The sequence below is a fragment of the Lutzomyia longipalpis genome, chromosome 3, assembly GCF_024334085.1.
Source record: "Lutzomyia longipalpis isolate SR_M1_2022 chromosome 3, ASM2433408v1".
Classification (NCBI taxonomy): Eukaryota; Metazoa; Arthropoda; class Insecta; order Diptera; family Psychodidae; genus Lutzomyia; species Lutzomyia longipalpis.
Window position 1 is genome coordinate 1,866,872 of NC_074709.1, and position 23,938 is coordinate 1,890,809.

Consider the following 23,938-nt stretch of genomic DNA (forward strand, 5'->3'; position numbering starts at 1 on the left):
TGAGATGAAAATGATTCTCCATTTTTCAGAAGAAAAAAAACAAGAGTAGTTTACCACTTCAGAGCTTTCCAGCAACTAAACACATATTCATTGTGGTAAAGAATTGTAGAGAGATCTTTACGATAAATTGTAAATAATCCATATTTCTGATTAATTTTTAATTCAAAATGAACGTGAACTTGAGGCTTGAAATAAGAGCTTCTAATTTCGGCTTCGATTTCACATAAACATTTCATTTAGAGCAGAGGAAAGTAGCCTTTGTTGCGCACCATTTGGACGTCCAACGGCCAGTAGTGCGATTCATGAGGGTACAGTAGATGTCCGTCAGATCACCGTCGTCGACAAATCTTGGCTCCCCTTCGCTCCAATTTGTCCAATCCATTTTCGATGTATCGGAATTCCAGAGCCATTCAGGATTTCCACTAAAGCGTTGACTGAGTCGATAGCCACCAATCCAGACGTCGTCATCAAAATCTTTGATCAATTCCTGAATGGCTGAATTTTCTTCGGCACTCTTAACACTGACAAGATGTAGGCCGTACTTCCTGCAATCATCGCTGGCATACATCCATTCCATCTAAAAATAATTTATCAATAAATTTAAAATTTAAATATGGAGGATCCTCTGATTCAGCATAACAGCAGGTTAACTGCAGAATAGCAATAGTAAAGGAACTCAAAAGAATTAGTTTCATTTTGGCAATTCCTCAGCGACTAACTACAAATCAGTTTTAGGCCAAAAATTTATATGGATCTTTCGCGTGATAATAAATAAATAAACATTGATAACCCTTTTATATAACTGTTTAATTCAACTTAATTAATACTATTATGTCTGAGATAATGGAGAATTTCGTAAGATTATGTAATTCTACTTTTTCTATTCAGTTATGATTAGGGGAACAAGGCTCAATTCGGATCTCCAAAGGTCCGCACAGAGTGAGAAAAAATTGTATAAAATAAAAAGCAATATTCTTAAATATTGCTCTTTTTACTCCCATAAATTTCTACCTTTAATGTCATTTTTTTGTTAGAATTATTATAAATTATGTAAAAGTTAAAAATCTTTTTTAAGGAATTAGGTAAATGGTTTATTTTAAATTCCAAAATTCTCAATTTTACATTATTTAATTTCTATTTTTGACACAAGAAAGTAGCAATTTCTGCACACCATTTAGACTTCCATTGCCCATCAGTGGGCTTCAAGAAAATACAATAAACTTTTCCTTCCTCATTTGAATCTTTAGGTTCTCCATTGCTCCAATTTGTGTAGGTCAGGTTGGATTTATCAGCATCCCAGCGCCATGTTTGCTCTCCACCATAGCGATAGCCACCAATCATTACTTCTTCTTTCTGATCTTTAATTATTTCGTGAATTGCTGCATTATCTTCAGCCGATTTAATGGATAAGAAAGTCAATCCGTTCTTATTGCAATCGTCTTTTGCATCAAACCAGTCCAACTGAAGCAAAGAAATTAAAAAAAGAAAATTACTTTTTGAAATGATTTTTAGTTAAAAGTAACATAAGTTTGTAATTAATTTACCTGCTCACGACTGATGTAGATAGTTTCATCTTGAACAGCATGACTATCGTAGGGTGGTGTAGTTGAATCTGCTGTACTGCAGAAGATTTGAAAAGCAGCAATGATAGCAAAATACACCAAAATTTGCTTCATCTTTGCCGTGGCTCCTAAACGACTAACATCTCGCGACGAATTGTTCGAAATTTTTTAAGACATTTTTCACGATAGCGCATAACCCTTTCTGATAACTCCATAACCCTTGCAATCTGTCTTATCTCTTGACTTTTAATTTATTTGAATGGAAAAGTCAATTAAGCGTGGAGGAAAATGATAAATGTATTTATGTAATAAGTGTTTGATAACAAAAACAGGCCAATATTTATATTTTGGGAAAAAAAGTCCTCAAGCACCCACCCCTTAAAAAATTAGCTTTTAAAAAAAAATTCAAAGTTTTTCACTCTAAATATTTTATTCAAGTCTCTGCTATTGGATAATTACATATAAAGATTTTGTGTCTTTTCCTTCAACTCTCATCAAAATCAATGGCAAAGTTGTCGGGATGGTTGAAAGCTTCATCCAAAGTGATATCTCTTGTACGCCTAAAGGATCCTCTGAAGCATTTACAAGTATTCTCATCCACACATCGTCCATTCGGAAGACCCTTTTCTTGACGACAACGTTGAATGCATCGTTTGGGATCGCATTGAGCATTCACTAAAATATAAATTAAAAGTTATTGAAAGAATAAATTTTGATATCTCTCAACTTACCCTCAAGAGCAGTCATGACGAGCACGATGAAAGCTGATAAAATTAGGAACTTGAAGAACTTCATGTTTCTTAACGTTTCGAAAGGTTCTTTAGAGGTAGAGTTGAGTATAGTATTTCTAAAGTAAGCTGTGAGACTTGTATGATAGAGGAAAGAATAAAAGTTTCTCTTTTATACTAGTTGGAGGCTAAAACTATTTTTATTACTAAATAAATTGCAATTATTTTATTTTTTGGAATTCCTTCATAGAAATTCTTTGCAATATTTTACACACGTGTTAGCAAGGAAAATGATAAATGAGTATGACGTATTTGATCATATAATTGTGCACTGAAAATTCCTATTTTAGTGTTAGCTTTTGTGCTTTCTTATTAATGATGGAAACTTTTTCCAGGAAGATAATTCAATGCCTTATAAAAAAAATAAGTAACAATTTTCGAATTTTATTACCCTTGATAATGATTTGCATGTGGCATAAACTATGCAACTGCAAGCCCTCAATTTATTGTCTATTTAAAATTACATAACTCCTCATTCTTGTTAACAGACAGATAGCTATTTTCATAAATTCAATAAATTCCTAAATTTCATTAAAGTTTTCAAAGCGCGATATCTTTTGAAGAAAATGAATGCAAAATAGTCTTTGGGAGTGAGCCCACAGACACACACAAAAATGTTTGATATTTATGGCAGTAAGACGGTGATCACTTCGCATGTTTGTGATATTTTCTCTCCTCTGGCCCGTGCGCGAATGTCTTTCGCGTCTCTTATCTAATCACGCAGCTATACCGAGCAACTGGCGCCAATTGAGCCGCCCCCGGGGGACCCATTGAGACTCCGTGGCGCAACGGTAGCGCGTCTGACTCCAGATCAGAAGGTTGCGTGTTCAAATCACGTCGGGGTCAATTTCTCCATTTATTTTTATTTTATATCACTCCGCTGGAATTTATTATAAAAAAAAAATTCTTAATTATGTGGATTTTTAATTGTCTCACCCGGGTGTTTGCTTTCAAGTTTCCGTGGTGTAGTTGGTTATCACATCCGCCTAACACGCGGAAGGCCTCCGGTTCGAGTCCGGACGGAAACACTTTCTTTTTTTTGAGGGGGAAATGATACGCAGGAATGTGACGGAGTAAGGGGCTCATGATCCTTTGAAGAAAGGATACTCTCTTCTTCTGTTTTGCTCCACTTGAGGCAAAAAAAATCCCATGGAGGAGTTTCCCTCACCCACCCACCCCCAAGGGGCAACTCAAATTGCTCGTGCAATTTAGACGCGACTCCGTGTGCAGAAATCCATAAAAGAGAAAAGGAAATGTTTTGAACGTGAAATATTGCGCGCAGAGGAAAATTCCCTGGGAACTCAAGGGCTCTGCGTGTGTCATTATTGTTCGGTTCAAGGATTCTTGTAGCGGGGGGTGTGCATACATTTGCCGTAATGACATTCAAATCCAACCCCCGAACAATCTCAAAATTAAACATACGAGAAGAAAATAAGGAAAAACCTCTTTTGCAGCCACAGAGAAAAAAAATTGTCCAAAAATACTCCAGAAGCGAAGAACAAATCGTCAAATGCATGACTTTTGTGTCTCACAAGGAAATCCCCTCGAGTGTGTCTAGCAAATATTGGTGAAATCATCTTTGATGCCATTCTTTTGCCCCAGAGTGAGTGAGAAGTCGACATTTCAAGAGAGAGCTGATTTGGTCACACAACGTTCTGCCGACGTAACCTTTACGTCGCCTTGTTACCAACCGATATGGTAGCGGCTGCGACGTCGCTGTTACGAAACCTTTACGTCACAAAAATTACCATGAAAACATTTTTGTGCAAATTGTACAAAATTTTCACATTTCTAATGCAATTTTTCTTGTAAAAATCATAAAATGAGAAAATATGAATTACCAATACAAATTATCCTCAAAAATACTTCAATAATTTAGTTTTTTATCAAAATAGAACATTTGGTCATTTTTGCGACTAATTTGGTAATCTTGTGACGTCGTGAACAAATGGTAGGCATAACGTCGCAATATGGTCGCGCGCAACGTCGCCGTGACCACACTCTCAATGACCTATTGTTACCTTGCAAAAACTGACTAAATATTTAATTATTTCATCAAATAACCTGCTAGATATTCATTTTATAGAAGAGCAAGGATAATTCAATGCATTGGTTGGCATAAAAATGATAAATTATGCTAAAAATAATGAAGCATACCCCATGGTAACATTTGTGACCAATTTGGTAATCTCGCGACCTCATGAATGCATGGTAACCGAATGGTCATATTGCGACGTAACCGCGACCACACTCGCAATGGAAGATTGTTACCTTCCCAAAATAGCCCAAATATTTAGTTATTTAATCAAATTACTTGCTCTATCTTCATTTTATGGGAGAGCAAGGATATTTTAGTGGATTCGTGGGCGTAAATATAGCTAAAAATGCATAAAATCATAAGATGTATTCGTTGGTAATTTTCGCGACCAATTAGGTAATTTTGCGACGTCGCGTTATTACGTAGCGATTACCTCGCGGCAACGTCACCAAAAATGTAAACAATGGGAAGCTTCACATAAATAGGGAATTTCCCAGCGAATTTTCTTCTAGCTGTGGACAAATATAAGGTAGCATAGAATCCAGAGTACCTGGATCAATGTTTCATGGCATTACATGGCATGCATTGGTGGAAATTAGCAAGAAAATAGATCAATTTCTTCTTCTGAAGGCAGAAATTGAAAATCTTTGACATGAAATGTCACCGAGTTTTCTCATTGCACCCAGCAAAAGAACTTTCGCCGACATTGTCTGCGGAATTTCAGGACAATGTATTGGACAAATCTAATAATTATTATTAAAAATTTTAAAATATATTTTTAATAGCTTTTTAAAGAAAAAAATACTTAAAAATCATTATAAGTGAAAATAAATATTACAAAAAAATAATTTGGCTCGAAACAAAAATAATAAATGAACTCGATTTTATTTCACAAAATTGTATTAAATTACAAAAAACATATATAATAAAAAATATAATAAAAATCCAGAAAAAATATTCTTAGATTATGGTGCATTTTAGTAGAAATTTTTTTAAATTTTCCAAATCTTTTACTGATAGTTTCAATTTTAAAATCATCTTTTCTAATATTCCATAAGACACGAAACGCTATTTAAAGGTGATTTATATGTTTTCAATCTGTGAGTGTACTTCTTTTCTATATTATTTATTCGCTATTTAAAGGTTTCGCTTTTTTGAAATGTTAATTTTGTTTATTTAATACATTTTTTTTAAATATTAATATTAATTTTGTATTAATAGCTTAAGATAAGTTTGAAGAAATGTAGGTAATAAAAGCAAAAGTGACGGAAAGTTTGGTCAAATTATGATTAAAAGTCAAAATGACGGTAAAGAGATATTAAATGACGGTAATTTCCTTAAGAGTTAAGGCGTAACCAAATTTTGTTTTTAAATTATCATTGGAAATTGTCAAACACTCAAGAAAATCGTTCTCATTTCCCGGAAAAGCGCTGGGAAATACATGAATTTTCCCGTTTTATTGGTGTAAAACATTTTGATTTTTTTTTCTTAATTTCTAGCTTTTCTAGTAAATTCCTTTCTATGTGAAATGAAAGCACTTTGAAAGCTTAACATTATATATTTAATCCATTTTCCTGTGAAGAAAACTCGCGAGATTCCGGAAGTGAACTTTTCTTTCGCTTCCCATTTCTCCAATATTCCACGTAACCAATTTTTATTTTCATTATTTTGTAGCATTTTTAATTCTCCTTCATTTAATAAAGCATTCGCAGAAGAAATCCGCTGGGAAAACTCGCTATTAAATAATTTACCAAAGCTAAAAGTACATTTTTGCGTTAGAAAAAAAAGAATTCCTCTCCAAACATAAGTGGAAAAAATTGTCCATCCTTTGCCAAATATAATCACTTTTATCTGTGATTCTTTCGAAGAAAAGAATAGCACAGCTTCTGTGTACCACCAATTTTTGTTCAAAATAACCGACACGTTTACCAAATATAAGGTGAAATTCACCATTCAGACAGTCTTCTTTTGTTCAGATTTTTAAAGAAAAGTTAAGATTTTTTAAGAAAAGTTAAGATTTCTTAAGTCAGACTGAATTTTAGGCTAAATGTAATATTTTTTGATGATTTTTAAGATTTTCGATGTCTTAAGACCATCAAGAGCATTTTTTTAAACTTAAGAATTATAAAATTGTATTTACTTATCAATTTAAAACAAAGAAAATGCATTTTTGAGTGTACAAAGAAGCTGTGTTTCTTTGAAGAAAGAATCACAGCTAAAATGTTACTTTTCAAGACAAATTCAAGTGTAGTAAGCTGTTTTTCTTTCATTTTTATAACTTTTTCTCGATAAAGAATTGAACATATTTTTCCAATTTTTTCCATCAGTTTATGAAAATTCTTGGTGGAAAATTGGGGGATTTTCACGTGAAAAACGCGAAAATTCGCTTTAAGCAAATCATCATGCACTGATGACAGTCTTAAGATTGTTTAAGCATTCTTAATACTTGCTTAAAGGGCACTGAATGATTCTGAAGAATTTTCCGGGGGTGTTTTGAGGAAAATCACTCTGAAAGAAACACAGCTTCTTTGTACACTCAAAAATGCATTTTCTTTGTTTTAAATTGATAAATACAATTTTATAAATCTTAAGTTTAAAAAAATGCTCTTGATGGTCTTAAGACATCGAAAATCTTAAAAATCATCAAAAAATATTACATTTAGCCTAAAATTCAGTCTGACTTAAGAAATCTTAAGTTTTCGTAAGAAATCTTAAGATCTTAAGACTGTCTGAATGGTGAATTTCACCCATAATCAAAAAACTGACCATTTTGCCAAAACTAAAAACTCCAACAAAAAGAATTATTCATTTTAACGACTAAAATCTCAATATAAAACTTCTGCTTTTATTTTTTTTTATTTTTCATAATAATTAATTTTGGCCAAATTATTGTTTATAAGACAAAAAATATGATTTTTCTAAAATAATTAATTTATTATATAAACAATAAAGCTGAAAATGGAGTAATGTTGGAAATGTCCGACAAAAGTCGTAGGATTTTGCGACGATGGAAGTTTATTTTTTTGGGTGTCATGGCGACGGCTTTTGGCGGCGGTTATTTTGGCGGGAATTCAAATATTTCAATGCAAACTTTAACAAATTATTTCTCAATTTATATAATATATTGAGCAATATTTTAAAGCTTTCCCACCTTAGAATATATAAATCTAATTTTAGAAAAATAAAAAAAAATTAATCACGAAAATTCAATTTTTAATGGCAATAAAATAATTAAAAATTATCATTTTTTAATAAAGGAGCATTATTAAATGAATCTACATCATTTTTCACGACGGTAGTTAAATTGGCATATATTTTTTGGGTGTGATGACTTCCCAAAAAATGCATATAAAAATAAATAATATACGCGATGGTCGCCATGAAATTATTCCGTATGGATATTTGTTGTAATAACTCATGGCGCCATCACCATGGCATTGGTATAAATAAAGAAAAAGAAAGAGAAAATATAGAAATGTTGAATGTTCAAGAGAAAAACAGAGACAGACAGTGCGAAAAATTGCGACGTAACCGCAACGTAATGGCAACGTCATCGCTACTTGACGACGTAACAACGAGGTAACCGCGACGTCGCGGTTACGTATGTGGTCACATGCCTGGTCGCAGCGACGAAACTGCGACCTTGTTGTTACGTCGCCATGACGTCGAAAAATTCCCCATTTACGTTGCCATTACGTCGCGGCGAGGTGCGATGTTACTTGTGGCGTGACGTTGCCGCGACCTGAAATTACGTCGCCGCGACCAAAAAATGTTACATGGGTTAAAAGAAATCTTAAGTTAAAAAATTATAAAATTGCTAAAACTGATAAAACTTATCAAAGGAAAGATTTATTGAAGTATTTTAGGAAATGGGGTGAGATTTTGTGAAAAAAACGAAGGAAAATCTCATACCATTCTTCAAGTCCATTACTGCATTTTTTCCACTTGACTACAATTCCACTTACATTACTTTTCCGCGAAATTGCAGAGAAGTGAGAAAAGTATTAACCCTTCGAATGTTTAAATTTGATAAAATTGTAGGAGGATTTGAGAGAATCAATTCTACAAAATAAAATGTATTAAAGGCATTTTTTTCTTCGCATTTTGTGAAAATATTCTTCAGTATTTTTTTTTATTATATAATATGTACTTCGGTTAAAAAGAATCATTGCAGGAGTGTCTGTAGTTTCTGTTACAATTAGACCTCTCTATCATTCGAGAGATCAAATTTATTCAAGAAAATTTAGATGAAATAATTTCTATACTTACTGTGGAGTATAGAAAGTTCTAATAAAAAATTATTTTTAGAGAAAAGGATTTAACCTTATGTTCGTCATTATGTACATTACAATATATTATTAAATAATATACCTACACAGAATTAATAAGATCTAAAGAAGCTTTTTAACACTTGGAGGACTTTACTGGTAATCACTGCCAATTCGACTTTTTTAAACCGCCATAGATTAAAAACTATCCACCTTATCTTGATAATTTCTACATCTATGTGTAGGCGGATTCAAATACAACAAGTTCGTCAAAAGAAAATCCGGAAAAACGTTTTCTTTATAATAGAAAATTAAGCTCAAAGTTTGAGGTTAGAAATTCGAGTCCTCCAAGTGTTAAAGATCCAAGAAGAGCTAAATAAAATTATATTGTACATTATATTATATAAGCTGAATAAATTATGTATGTATGTCCGGTTTTGATTTTATTAAGCTGGATAAAGTAGGGAAAATGGGAAAATATTTTCCTAAACATTCACCTTTCTATGTGTCAGATTTTTGTAAATAATACTAAATTGATTTCTTTTGAATCTCAGACTTTCCTCTCTTTAACTCTTCTTTACATCACTATGATCTATGTAGACCAAAAATTTAGTTACCTTACTTAAATGTTTGATTTTTTCTAAAGATTTTAAATGTTGAAAATTATCTTTGATTTTCAAACATTAAATTCATTCAACCAATGCTCAATTGAATGAAAATTAATTTTCATTTCTTGGCGTGAAGTAATATTGTATGAAATATTTGCATATGAGTTGTATGTCAAAAAGGCGACAACACCATAAAATTTCCCTCTGGCCACACAGGAAAAGACATATAGTGAGAGTCAGAGTAAGATGGATGAAAATTGCGGGAGATTTCTTTCCCTTTGATGACGCTCCTTTTATATTTCTGTGTGCCTTATAGCCTTGGCACAAGCAATATTGGAAGCAGAGCTGTAAACGAAAAGCAGAAAGCCTCTCGTAAAAGAATTCTTTCGTCGTCTCCTCCTCGAAATGCACACACGGATGCTTTTGTGTTATTTGTCGAACATTCCTCTAAAATACACATCACTTTTGATTATATTGTACTCCACCGTGCTCTGTCATATGCGGATTTTCTATTATTTCTCATTATTGTCTTACATCTTTTATATTACCTCGACTTTTTTTTTCTCCTTCGTCGTCTTCTCTCCTTACCGCGTTCTGTGTGCTCTGCATCTTGAGATTGCTTGGAGGGTTGTGCGATGATTTCCAGAAATACACTCCTGCTGCTTCTTGTGATGCCATCATTGAATTATTGTACCACAAACATATTCCATGCGGAATATGGGAAAGAAATCCTTATGCTATTGAGGATTTTATTTTATTTTTTTCTTCGTGATATCTCGCCCCATCTCATTTCACTGCGCACACATTGATCGTAAAATGAAAGGTGAGTACGCAGAAACATCCATACCTCCACTGTGTTGAGAACATCCCTCCATATAAAGGGGGGTGGGCGGTAACAGGGAAGATGTTCAATAATGAAAAAATGTCACTTGAATGTCTCTCTCTCTTTTTCATGTAGGTGGATTCAATTTATTTCCTCACACACATGCCAATCAAGCAGCAATAAAATTCCCCAATTTGGGGGGAGATTCAAATAAAATTTTGCCATTTATTTAATTAAACTTACGACGTTTTTTTTTACTTTTTATTTCGTCTTTATTGCTTTTACCTAATTTTTATTTACAGGGGTTGTTTTCTTTTTGTTTTGTTATAAGAATTGAATACCTTTAATTGGGGAGTGCATCTAATAGTTTTATTTAAATACATAACTTAATAAAATCCTATTTTTAAAATCAAATATGTTAAGAAAATAATAAGAAAAGAAAACTTTAAAGAATTAGGACAATTTACAAAAGATTGCAAATTCAGTCAAGGAGCAATTTTTGCAGCTTCTAACCTTAAGCAACATTCTTCGACAAATGCTAATAAACTTTTCATTTTCAAATATTATTTTTTCCAATAACACCCCATACCAATGCATACATAGATGTATGGAAATGAAAGTTAAACATTAAGCATAAAACATCGCAGCTATTCTTAGAGATGAGAATAGTTTACTCACCTGTTTTTTTTTCTTTGAACAAATAATTCTGTCAACCAGTGTGTGGATGAAAATGTTAGAAGAAAAGATCTTTTGAGGAAGAATAATAAACCGATCTTCATAATTTTTGTTAATTCAATTAGCAAAGAACTCCCTATTGTCTGTCCAAATATTTACCAAATTGTTTAGCGTCCACCCAAGAAATAATGGCATGAAACGTGAACTGAAGATTTAACCGCGAAGATCATTGAGTTGTGAAAAGGTATAACTCACACCTGACACACGAGATCCATCAATTTGACGGGATTGAGAGATATTTAATAATTTGAAAATTTCACATAATACTCTGCAAATAGTCTCGTGGAATTTGAGCTGAAACTTTAAATAAAAAAAGTCTTGCAATAAATTTTTGTATGATACTCAAAATGGTAAGCAAAAGCCAAAAATTCCGAGAGAAAGAACACCCCAAGGGGTGAGGGAATGCAACCCTCGGATAGTCCCAATTAAGGCAATTTTTCTGTCTATCTTTGGTGCACGAGTCCCTTCATTTTTCCACCGAAACTGACCCACAACCCTGACTTATTGGCAGAAGAGCGAACCCAATGCGAGAGTCAATTCCATGGATTTGGTATCGAAATTCCCAGAGATTCTGCCCCGTGTGGCTCTAAAAGGGGGAAGGACTCTGCGTCTGAGGGAATTAATTAAAAATTATTTCAGACATTCAACTCATATCTTGCGAGTCTCTCCATTCCAGACAGGTAGACAGACGCATTGGAGATGTTTGGAGGTGGGAGAAAAAACCAGCTGGACATGCTCTTGCTTATGCTTTTTTGGTCTTTCTTGTAGCCATCGCTCCTCTTGCCCTCCACTATGTGTATATATGTTTAATTAGCCCGATTTTTCGAATCTATACACACATAGTATAACCCACCTGTTACCGCATGCCTCTCTCTGGACTTGTTCTCTTGCGGCTTCCACATCAGGCTTGAGAGCCAGAAAAGGACCAAAAAGGGGCGACTCATAAGACGAAGAGATTGATGTAATTGGATCCGTTTTGTGGCAGAAACTCGTTTCAAAATGATCCACCGCGTGTATGCAGATCATTTATGGAAGACAATATGATACTTTGTGGAAGGTCACGAATTTCCCTTTAAGACAACTTGCTGCCAAGCACGTAAGGAACGCACATGCCCCACATGTCCTCTCCACGGTACCCATGCAATGTGCTCTTCTTATATGAATGTTATGCATAATTTTCATTGGTAGGTATAACCATAATTTTGCAAAAGAGTCATGCAAAAGCGACGTAAACAAATTACATTCAAGTTTACTCATATTTTGCAAATTTTATTATTTATGGTTGATAGGAATTTTTATTTAATTTTAATCTTCTTATTAACTTCGTTGTTTATTTGAAGAATTTTTAAAGAGTATTAAAAACATTCTGAATTGTCTTTATGAAAGACAAGGAAATGATATTCTAAGAAATTTGAAAAGGATTTAAATTAATTTTAAAGTAAAATTCAAAAGTGAATAGAAAATTTTTGATTAATTTTCAGAAATCACCTGAAATTCTGAGAGGGGGCCTTACTAAAAGAACTTTTAAAAGAATTTCTTCTTATGTATAGAACTCTTTGTATTAATTCTTTGTAGGGAAATTATTAATTTTATAGAATACCCCTATTTTACTAAAATAAATAAAAAAAATATTAAAAAATGATTTAACTACTCTCTTCAATAAATAATTGAAATTTTTATTGAATTTAATTAAAATTGATTGATAAATTAAATATAGAAGGTGAAAGAAAACTATTTTTATTCTAGTTGAAAGAAAAACTTTCAATAAAAACATATCAACTACATTTTTATTAAAAAAGAACTTCCGTAATTGTAATCTTTTATGTTACGTGATTAGTTTTTGCCATATATAGAAAACTGCAGATATTTAGAACTGGACAAACAGGAAAAATACAATGTTCTGTGTAGAAGATGGCCGATGACCTGAATATAGGGGTGAGTTTTTTTTTACAAAGCTTTGTGAGCATATTTGCAATCATTCATAACTTCTCTAACACCTTTCATATAGGGTTGAATTGCACAAAGAAGGGTCATTTTGCTATAGAGGAGGGTATAGGGTTCAATATCCTTGGTCAGTTCCGATTGAATGAACAATTTCTTTTTGTGTAATATCAAAAGAGTTTGAATAGAGAAAAAGTCTTATGAAAATTTTATTTTAATAATTTTCTCATCAAAAATTATCTTTACTTTCGTGGATCATTCGTTTCTAGATTCCTTTCTTTGGCACTTTCAATAGCAGTACCTTACAACCTACTTAAATGCGAATTTGACCTCCTCTTGAAAATTAAGAATCTTCTGCAGAACATACGTTCACAAGGCCAATCCACAGTGGCGCCACAGACTACATATTTGCTTCAAATATTTATCTTTTAACCAATGCGATCGCGTATGAATTTTTCTTAACTTTCTGCCAGGGCAGACTTCACGAATGCCTTATTAGTTATTCTCACTGACTCTATTGGAATTCGATAGTCTGGGATTCCGGAACTTTTTATCACCAACTAATGCTATTTCTCTCGATGAACATACCTCTTGTTCTTGTGCGTCTGCTTCCAAAAAGGAATGCCATGTTCCCAATATATAATTCCTCCTTCTCAATGGAGATTTATTGAGATGTGTGTTGATGAAGTTTTGTCAATGAGTTCGTAAGTCATGAGATTTACAATATTTATAACTATTTAACAACTTCCCTTTAATTATTGTATAAACGGTGTGCCACCTTTAAATTAATTGATTGAAATTAAACTTTTATATTGGGGAATGTTTGGAATGCATCATCGATTTCCCATGCACGAGTAAAGTGATTGAAAACAATTTGTTTATTGACTCTCCTCAACTCCAATTAAACTTCCTCTTGGCACCTTTGAGCATTTGCTGGGTGTAAATATTTTAATAGTCGCTCAATTTCGCGCTAACTGAACCCCATGGCAGATGTGGGGTGAGTTAGGGGTTGATTCTGCACAACATAATATACAAACAATTAAACCATTGAGTGACAAGGCCTGGTGATTCAATATATATGGACTTTGCCAATACTCCCTGGCAACAAACATTGATTCCTGGGCCTTCCCGGAATTACTGAGATTACACAGAAAAAATCATCAAATTAAAAAACTAGACGAAATAGCCAGGAAGGTCCCACCTACAATCCATCACAATCTTCTTAAGCGACAGTTTTTCAAGCACGCACGTAATTAATCCATTAATCATGCGTAAGTTGCGAAAAATTTCCCATTGATAAGTCGTCGTGAGGTCTTTGATCTAAGCCAAACAACACACAGTCAATGCTCTTGGTCATAATTTCCGGGAAATTTTCTCATTTTTACCCAGACGATATAGCGAAAAAAAAACTATCCTAATCAGCACGTGGTTGGCATTCCTATGCCATTTGGACGCCAAACAAGTCACTCAAAAGTCAATTCAAGGCAGAACGCAAAATGTAAGAAAATTCATTATCTTCCAATCACATCAATTTTGGAAAATTGATTGAGCGATAGCAAATCCGGGTAAAATTAAAAAATAGGCATTTATTTCGATAGACAATCCATTGTCTATTGGTGATAAGAAATGCATCAGCAAGAGTATAAATTCGCCGAGCGGTGGGTGTTTGGGTATCAGTGGAGTCTTCACCAACGAACCAAAATGAAATGTAAGTGTTCTTGGAAGTTTCATTTCAACACCGAGTAAAACTTTTAACTTTGAACTGTTGTGGAAAATTTAATTTGGGAAAGGAAGTGATGAAAAATTTTCTAATTCGACGAAATTCTTTGATTTGTAGACGCCATCTTAGTGGCAGCGTTCTTCGTCGCTGGTACTGTAGCAGCTCCAGTTGAGGTTCAACATGAACTTCCCAGGAATCTTGATGCTCGCTTTGTATCCCATGGGCGTCCAGCCTGTAGGACCGCCGAGGAAATGGCCATCCGTCTCTACAGACACAACTGGGATCCAAGAAATTGGTGGCAGTGCAATCAGCCCAATGTTCCAGCTGAGATGATGACTTGCCCCACAAACACACTCTTCGATGAACGTACCCGTCAATGCATCCCATCGCATATGTGGATCTGGACTGAACCCAGGAACCCACCATCCCTGGCTGAATGGAATGGAACTCCCCCACCTGGTAGTATCTGCCCTCAGGACAACCCAACATGCCCACCATGCCCAACACCTTGCCCTCCATGCCCTCCAGAGGATCCCCCAACCACCACCACCACCCCATGCCCACCATGCCCAACTACAACCCCTCCCTGCCCACCATGCCCACCAGAGGATCCTCCAACCACCACAACCACCACGACTACAACAACCACAACAACCACCACAACGACCACAACAACAACAACCACGACTACACCTTGTCCACCCTGCCCAACCACCACAACTCCATGCCCTCCGTGCCCAACAACAACTACCCCATGCCCACCGTGTCCACCTGAAAATCCCCCAACGACAACCACAACCCCCTGCCCACCGTGCCCAACAGACATGATCTGCGAGCAACACCATATGGGTCTCCTCTGGCCAGGTTCTCGTCAGGACAGCTTCTTCGTGTGCCACACCGTGAACCATCCCGCCCTCGAGATGTTCTGCGATCCAGGTCAAGTTTTCAACTTCAACCTGCAAACGTGTGCACCAGCGTAAGGAGTTTTGTGATCACACGCAAACATGACGAGAGCATGAAGCTCACGATGACGAATGGCAAGAGCACTATATGTTATCCTCAAACCCCTTAGATTCTCCCGGTAGTCATATATAGATTGTCCGCACTCTGTAGAGATTTTAGAATAGAAAATATACCCAATTTCGCATTCCTAAATCTTCTAAATGTTTTATTTTTCAAAAGAGTCTAAAGCGTCTGAAAGGTTTAACGAAGGGTTAATGTTATAGATTCAAAAGTCTATGTTATTCAGCCTATTCGCCTATTCAGCAGAGTTTTATTTTTTTTGAGTAAGTTTTGTAGGATTTTGACTATGAATCATTGATCTATTCGTTTTAATATATTTTGTTCTTCTGGCTGGTACGTTTGCAAAAGGACCTTTCAAGGAATATTTTGTAAAATTGTGTTCTTTCATCTCCTTTTACATAAATCCAACTTATTTTCACGTTTTAAAAAATGCCTAAATTATGAAAATTTAAAAATAAAAGAATATTTCAAGTTTTGGGTCAACTCATGACCCAATTGTTCTTAAAGGGTTAAAATGTAGGGCAGTTTTAATTATTCCGCTGTTATTTACCTACAAACTTATTAACATATTTCTTCTATAAACAATGACTCCTGCTAATTATAGTTTATACCTTGTTTTCTCAAAGACGCTTGTATACAATTTTATACCATGATCTACATAAAAATATGTTTTTTTATTCCTATGTTTATCTCTCTTTTTCTCTCTAAGCGTAACGCATGATTTTAAATATATTCAGAAAAAAAAAAGAATCATAAATTGACTTTTGCACGCAGGATCGAATGCGTGCAAGAGAGGCAGAATTTCCTGAATTACACTCACCCGTATACATATATTTTTCCCTCCAATTGACTTCCATCAATCTCACTTTAGGGGGAGCTCTCCGAAAAGGGAAGGGAAGCGCAAGAACGCATGCAAGACGGGAATTTCTTAGAAAAAAAAAGTTCTCTTGAGAGAAAAAGTTTTATTCCTTACACTTGAATCATTTATGGGGCTGTATTGGATGTACGATTGACGAGAAAATTGAAATTAATTTATTTACTTTCATTTTATCCTCCACATGTGTCATTATCCGTTTTTCTCCCATCAATCGTACAAATACCACAAAAAAACGCCATTTTCGACATGATTATCGGTTGGCCACTGCGACAGTTTGAACTCCACGCGGTAGCTATATACATATATATGGATTGGAAAGCCTAATTGGTTGTAATTGCAGTTTCTGTGTATTCTTAACCACCATATTGGGCGTAAGGGAGAGTGTGTTTGAAAATAAACATCCACCCACCCTCGCGATATGTAATGTACGTACATGCGGTAGGTGTGGGTGCCATGTCACTCTCGTGGATAGACAACGCGGGAAGGAAGCACTTCCTCCCAGATATGTCGAAAATGCCTCATTTCCAATTTTCCAATTCAATTCTATACCGCAATATTGATTGAAACGCCTCAATTGAATAAATTGAATCATAAATAATCGGCTTGAATGTAAATTATAACTTATTGATTGATCGTCTCATGTTTGTTAGACTTTCGTTTTTCGTCCCTCGCTATATAGGATTGACTAGCTGTGCATAAAGCCCTACGTTGCGAACGCAATGTTAAAAAATATTTTACATTGTATGTAATGTATTTTCGCCACTCTTGCAAAGTACTTACACCGTGTTTCACCATTTAAAGCAATTACTTAACCCTTTTGCGTCCATTATGTTCCCGAATTTAAACTAATTTAGTTATTTTTCTAATTTGAAAATACGTTAAGTTTGAGAGAGTATCCATAAGGGTTGATTTATTAAAAAAAAATTGTTAAATTTTATTCAGATGAATTCTTTAATAATCCAGTAATCTTTACAAGTAATCTTTCAAGAAATCTTTTTTTTTTTCTGGTAAAATTTTAAAAAATATTCTTCAAAAATTCAGCTCTTTCCGGCCACAAATCCTTCTCCATGCCAATGAGTGTAACATTATTCGGTTTCTTATATTTTCCAATTCGTAAGTAATCAAGGGGAAATTTACTAGCAGGTTTCCACTCAAAGTCTAGGCTTCCCACTGGAGTAGGTTTCCTAGAAGAAAAAAAAACAAGTACAATGCAAATTAGATGAATTAAATATTCCTAGAAGATTCTAACTTACCCGACTGTAGCAAAATTAACCCAAAGTTTTACAAAAGTTTCTTGAACGAGAAGATCTTCTTTGCTGGGTGCTGTTTTGAATTGTTTCTTTTGAAGAAGGGGAAACAAGTAGAGGAGATCATCGCTGTGAGAAACACCTGAAATGGACCAAAAGAAAATTCAAATTAAAATGATTTTTTTAAAGATGTTTGATTTGTCCTACCGTATTTGTTATCTGAATGTCCAAATATGAAATCCAGGAAGGTTCCTTCACCTTTATGGGCAAATTGGTACACATAGGTATCTGCTACAGACTTACTGGATAGACGGTTACGTAAAAATTCATTGAATCCTTTGAAAAATGTAAAATCACCGCACATCTGAAGAAATAAAAGATATTTAAGAAATTTTTCTTTAAGAACATTTAGGTAGGTAACTTACGTCAGTAAAGTAGGTTAAACATTCAATTGGGAAAAAAGGTGATCTATCTGGTGCTCCTTTGTAGTAGAAATAGGTAGTGAGATTTGTAATTTCGCGCTGTTTTTCCTTATCAAATTTATCATAAGAAAGTACAAGGGGTAGAAGTTTTTCCCATTTTGTCTCCAGTTCATTCATAAGTTCGGGCATTCCCACAATTGCTATTTAAAAAAAAAAGTTATAAACTGAATTTAAAAAAAAATAAAATAAATGTTTCTTTTACCTGCAGACTGCAGCACACCTTCATCATGGTTTATTCCAATCATCAAAGGAATTTCATGGCTGGGATTGTCTTTAATATTTTTCGGGTCATGTGGTATAAGACCACCAGTTCTATCGTACTCAATAACAGGTGGGAATTTAACTAAAGGAATAGATCCCCAAACATTGAGGACATTTGAGAATTTGATCAAATCATCAACTGATTTACCCCGCAAGCACTCAACCAAGGCTTCCCATTTATTTGGATCTTCGAGTGAACATTCCAGAGCTTTTGCAAATTTCTCAGTTCTCTCAATGGCTGTGGAGGTTTCCAAAAGTGCCCATGGATCAAAATGATTTCCACTTTGAGAGATAGCTCTGTGAAAGAGACCCCTATTTGATGCCAATTCCATTAAATACGTTACACTCACGGCACCAGCACTCTCCCCAAATATCGTCACTTGGTCTCTATTGCCACCGAAAGCTCCAATATTTCCCTGTACCCACTTAAGGATTTCCACCATGTCTTTCAGGCCAAAATTCCCCGTGCTGTGGGTTGTGTTGGTTGTTAGGAAGCCCAAAGCACCTAAACGATAATTTCCAGTAACCAGAATAACATCGTGATCCAAGAAAAAATCAGGTTCATAGAAGGAAGCAGATCCAAATGCCCATCCTCCTCCGTGGAAGAAAACCATAACTGGCAAAGGATCTTTTGTTGCTGGAAACTTAAAAAAAATCATTTGATCAAAGCATAACTAATTAGGAGGGACCTAGCTCCTTTACCTGTGGAACGTAGACATCCAAGTACAGGCAATCCTCCTTTCCAAGAGCTTTTTCTGACATCTCCAAGAAATTAATTTGTGGACAAATCACTTCATTTGAAACTGTCTCAATAAATCCATCCCATGATTTCTTGGGAACAGGATCAAGAAATCTCAATTTTCCAACGGGAGGCTCAGCATATGGAATCCCCATAAAGGCACGTATTCCACGTCCACGAAAGGAAGTCAAATACCGCCCAATAACACCACCTCCATGAGAAAGATTCACTTTTAGCGAATCCGATATTTTTGCCTCATTTACTTCCAAACAGAATAAAGTGATCACTAAGAAAAACAAGATCTTGGTTTGACCTTTCATTGTCAACTTGTCGGTTCGACGTTGTGTCTCAGACTGACTGACAAATGAATATTTTCAACTATATAAAAATCTAATCTTTGTGGGTTGAAGTCATAATATTTTTTTTGTACTACATTTTTATTACTTTTTTAAATCTCTCAAGTAAAAATAAAAGATTGAGGGAATTCACTTTAACAACGTAGCGGCGTATGAATTAAAAGAAAATTAATTATTGTAAAATAATATAATCTAAAGTTTAATTTCATTTTGCTTTTTTTATTAGTGAATAATACTTGAAAGCTCGTAAGCCCATTTTTATTATTTCACATAAGATTCTTAAGAAATCCAATGTTCCTCTCTTAAGATTCCAAATCAAACTTGCAATGAATCTTCATTTACGAATAGAAGAAAATAGTTATAATTCTAACATTCTAAAAGAAACTTTTAAGTTTAATTTGAATAATCAAGGAAAAATATTTGTTTTTCAAATAAGTTTTTATATAAGTAAAGCTCAAGTTTCAGAAAAAAAAATATTTAAAACATTCAATACACTTTACGTCCTATATTTAACATTCCACTTTAATACTTTTCAAAGTGAATCCATTGATTTTTAAATTATTCTCTTCTAATTTATAGGGTAGACCAGGGTAAATTAACCAGGGTAAGATTTGGAAAATGTTTGACAAATTAAATTTTTATTTGAGAATGAAAACTGTACTGCGAACCATTTTTATGTAGACGGTTTTACTTAGAATTTTTTCTCAGAGTTGAGACTTGAAATAGGTAAAACTTGATTTATATTTTATCCAATTTAACCCACTTTACCTTACAACATTCAATTTCTTGTTCACTTTGAGTTTTGCAAGATCATGGGAAAATCCCGATCTTTTTATATATAAAATATGTATTTTCCTGAGCTGGAAAAAAACCATTAGTAGATTTGGAAAAGCCCAGTATGTATAGTAATTTAATGTGCAAAATTCAACCTTTCAACATAAATGGGTTAATAAAATGTTTCTTTTGCTTTGGAATGGGGGAAGAAGAGAAATGCGAGTTTCGCCTCCCTTTTGACCTGCGAGGAGAAACGTTCAAAATGGGGCGCAATGAACATGTTCGATGAGTTGCATGTTAGCTACCTCGTCGGCGCATTTTATGGAGGTTTCTCCACCACGATTCTTCGCGTCATCATCGTCATTGTTGCGTCTTCTGGGAGCTCACGGAGGAGACAGACAATTGGAGAACATCTGCACATTAACGATGGATAATAAATACATTCATGCAGCTCCCTCTTCCTTTTCATAATTCCCTCCATATCCACATGAGCCTGAGAGTCGTGGGGATCAATATCGAATAAATTGTCCATGTTTCTGCATGGGGAGGTCTCTCTCTCATGGCAATGCATACGCCGGTGAATCTCGCTCCTTGTTCGCTCTTTGCGGTGCGGACCCTCGTGAAATTTTTTCCCGTACTTTATAAAGTGAAAAAAAGAAAATAAAAGAAAAACATAAATTTGTAGCGATCTCCCAAGAGTGGATTTGTCGGGTCAAGGAGTGAAAGAAACAAGCACACAGGTGGCTCATAAAGTAAAGTGGACGCAAGCGTAGTGATAGATGATCAGCAGGTGAAATTCGATTAGGGGTGAATATAAAATAGAGATATTTTACTTTTAGGTATAAGAAAAATGTGAGAGCTTCGAAAAAAAATTAATACATAAAACGACGCATTGCACACCTTTTCACCCCACACACTTTGAGCTCTGAGCCCTGTTCTTAACATACAACCCCACGTATATGCCAAAGACACCGGCCTAAATGAATCGATTTCCACTCCAAGGCGCGTCTTTCTTTGTATTCCATCGACTTTTACGATGAGAAAGACGAAAACCGGTGTGACTTGAGTTTTCTAGCCAACATATGTACATCTGTATGGAAAAGTAAGAAAGCTTACTTTCGATTAGTTTAAAAAAAATGAAATATAAAGAAGACGAAGGACCTTCTTCAATATATTAAAAAAAAAAGTCAATTCGATATATTACAATTTTAACGGAATTTTAAGGATTTTTTTCTTCTTTTTCAACTCACTTTGTGGTCTCCGAAGAAGGTACTTTTCTATCTAGCTGTATGGCGTGATACAAGGGCTACGATACTGTCAAACGATAAGACTAAAGTAGACACAGAAAAATGATGCAGACACACTCTTTCTTTTCGATACAATCTCGATGGTCCTAGCTGTGACGTGTAATCCCTAATTAAGGATTTACACGCAAGGACTTCCACCGCAAAAGGAATTTTTATACAGATACGAATTTGAAATGTTAAAAACCTCGCTGTCGGATGTGCGATTGTGGTGAACGTACAGAGATTTCCCTTCGTTGATTTGATCAAAAAGGAAACAAAGTGCAGCAATATAGAGAATTGAGCATGATTTTTAATGGAATATATAAATTTCTTGGAATAAAAACAACCTGCAATGAGGTTTATTCGTTAAAAGGAAGATAGAGCACTACTCCATTTATATGTACAATTTGCAATAAATTGATTTTCCATCCCTTATTGAATCCCCTATCTTATTTAATTCACCAAAAGAGCTCATGTGAACCCCCGCAATAGTGTATGTTCGATTCCACCCTCATTTCTATTGCTTCGATTGGTTGTTCTTTTAGGTTTTCACCCTCTAAATACAATTTCTATAAATATCGGTTTCGGTGGCAATTTAATATAAGACTTTTCACCATTTTTTTTGTTTAGGGAAAACTTTACACCCGAATTTATTTTGTTTTCACATGTCTAATTTTTTTTGAGTAGGTACTTCAGATTTTCTATTTCTATTTCAGCTCTTTAGGGATTTTGCGGGGCACATGCAGAAGAATTTCTATTGCCTAATTTAATTTTGCAAAAAGGGGGTTATTCATTTTGTATATTCCATGAAAATTCATTTGGAAAGAAAACTTTGAAGAAAATTTTATGAATCCTTTACAAATAAAGAAAATTTTAACTTGTACATAATGATAAAAAAGCATAAGTCACAGTTCAAATTTTATTTGTTTAATTTCACTGTAAAATCATAATTCTTCAGGCAGCTGATCAATGAGTATCGCTGATAAAACAATTAAAGAGTAGTTACGTTAGGGGCGTGGCTTACAAACTTTAGATGAATTTTTCTCGCTTAATTTCCAACAAATTAAGATTTTTAAGGTTATTTTGGACTAACGTTTGACCGTCTATAAAATTTTCTTTGCCTTATTCGTTAAAACGAAACTCTGAAATGCATAAAAATGAATAAACTCCTTATGATAGCGCTCTATAGTAATTCTTGAAAAATAAAACATTTCTTGTTGTAGACTAAACAGATTAAATACTGAAAATTAAACCTGAATCAACGCTTGTGAGTCTTCTGCACACTTTAGGGGTTAAATACAAATATTCAAATTTATGGAAATCACCGTGGAAAGCAGTGAAATGCGATTCCCATGCTGAAAATCCGAGAGAGAGAAAGGGTTGAAAGAGGCACTCTGGTATGAATCATCCCCGAAATTGTGTAAATTTGTGATCAGTGAGGATTTCTGCAGAGCTCTGCTGTAAGACGTGTTTTAATGAATTTCTTCTTCGTGATCCCAAAAATGGGATCTCAATTGAGAATCCAGCAGTGAGTGAGGCATATCGGAGTGAGTGTACACAAGAACCATTTTCAACAATTATGATGGACAAATTCCATTTACTAATTTATTCACACACACAGCAGCACTCCGGAGGCTGCTGCCGAAGACGAGAAATTGTCACGGATGATGCCTCTTGGGGTTGTTTTTTTTTCTTTTCTCTTTTGGTGAAGAAGAGAAATAAATTTTCGATTATTGGATGACAGAGGCATGCATTGGGGATTGAATTTCATGTACACGAAAATGGAATTAATTTCCTCCGTGGTGGTGCCTTAATATGCAAAACATGGGACCCTCTCGGAGGTTGGTGAGCACACAAAAAAATCCGTTTCAACTCCTTTCACATCGAATATCTGATGAACACGATTACTCTTGTATGGCTTTCAGGTATTTTTTTTCCGTATATATGCAGGAATACTACACACACCTGGAGGATTTTTTGGCGGCAAATGGTGGTCTTCTGCGTCTCACCATGGGAAATTGGGTGTGAGTTGCTCCATAAGGACCCTTCAGGACAAACAAACTCATATTATGTACATATGTATGTGAAGTTCATGAGGCATGTAACCCTTTCTCTCCAGCACACCTCATATCCTCCCTCCTGGCCCCGGGGAAAAAATAAGTATACTCAAGACTTCTTCTAGTGGCACAACTACGGCAGAGACCAAATTACGTGGCGTATGCAAATTTTTTTTTAACATTTCCCCTGGCATGGAGTGTGAGAAATGAGAACATGCTAAAGGGGTACCAAAGTCACAGGTCACAGACTCTGGGAAGAAATCAACCGACAAATCTCATCAATTTGACCCTGAATGGTGTACATAAATTTTATGGGAAATGTGATTTTTCGACGAAGAATCATGTACATCATG

At 34.7% G+C, this 23,938-nt stretch overlaps 3 protein-coding genes and 2 non-coding genes across 5 annotated transcripts; 3 read left to right on the forward strand and 2 right to left on the reverse strand.

The window, feature by feature from the left end:
- Nucleotides 1–1,116: 1,116 nt before the first annotated feature.
- LOC129794035 (C-type lectin-like) lies at nt 1,117–1,727 on the reverse strand. The gene is made up of 2 exons (XM_055834611.1): nt 1,545–1,727; nt 1,117–1,461 (listed from the first exon to the last, which is right to left on the reverse strand). Exons 1-2 carry the CDS (start codon nt 1,674–1,676, stop codon nt 1,135–1,137), a joined length of 459 nt encoding a protein of 152 aa, XP_055690586.1. The 5' UTR covers nt 1,677–1,727; the 3' UTR covers nt 1,117–1,134.
- Nucleotides 1,728–3,124: 1,397 nt separating this feature from the next.
- Trnaw-cca (transfer RNA tryptophan (anticodon CCA)) lies at nt 3,125–3,196 on the forward strand. The gene has a single exon. It is a non-coding gene; the product is annotated as a tRNA-Trp (tRNA).
- A 108-nt stretch (nt 3,197–3,304) lies between these two features.
- On the forward strand, nt 3,305–3,378 carry Trnav-aac (transfer RNA valine (anticodon AAC)). The gene has a single exon. It is a non-coding gene; the product is annotated as a tRNA-Val (tRNA).
- Nucleotides 3,379–14,435: 11,057 nt separating this feature from the next.
- On the forward strand, nt 14,436–15,638 carry LOC129794037 (mucin-2-like). Its single transcript, XM_055834614.1, has 2 exons — nt 14,436–14,471; nt 14,601–15,638. Exons 1-2 carry the CDS (start codon nt 14,465–14,467, stop codon nt 15,461–15,463), a joined length of 870 nt encoding a protein of 289 aa, XP_055690589.1. The 5' UTR covers nt 14,436–14,464; the 3' UTR covers nt 15,464–15,638.
- Nucleotides 15,639–17,303: 1,665 nt separating this feature from the next.
- Nucleotides 17,304–19,465, reverse strand: LOC129794036 (juvenile hormone esterase-like). Its single transcript, XM_055834613.1, has 6 exons — nt 19,076–19,465; nt 18,315–19,017; nt 18,056–18,252; nt 17,838–17,994; nt 17,637–17,772; nt 17,304–17,567 (listed from the first exon to the last, which is right to left on the reverse strand). Exons 1-6 carry the CDS (start codon nt 19,430–19,432, stop codon nt 17,399–17,401), a joined length of 1,719 nt encoding a protein of 572 aa, XP_055690588.1. The 5' UTR covers nt 19,433–19,465; the 3' UTR covers nt 17,304–17,398.
- Between the last annotated feature and the right edge of the window lie 4,473 nt (nt 19,466–23,938).

What these genes read in the sequence shown, in the direction of transcription:
- LOC129794035 (XM_055834611.1), bottom strand. Translation starts at nt 1,676, where the DNA reads ATGAAGCAAATTTTGGTGTATTTTGCTATCATTGCTGCTTTTCAAATC. An exon ending in TCTACATCAGTCGTGAGCAG is followed by an intron (nt 1,462 to 1,544) that starts GTAAATTAATTA and finishes TCTTTGCTTCAG; the next exon opens with TTGGACTGGTTTGATGCAAA.
- LOC129794036 (XM_055834613.1), bottom strand. Translation starts at nt 19,432, where the DNA reads ATGAAAGGTCAAACCAAGATCTTGTTTTTCTTAGTGATCACTTTATTC. An exon ending in GTTTAACCTACTTTACTGAC is followed by an intron (nt 17,995 to 18,055) that starts GTAAGTTACCTA and finishes TTATTTCTTCAG; the next exon opens with ATGTGCGGTGATTTTACATT. An exon ending in ACATTCAGATAACAAATACG is followed by an intron (nt 17,773 to 17,837) that starts GTAGGACAAATC and finishes GGTCCATTTCAG; the next exon opens with GTGTTTCTCACAGCGATGAT.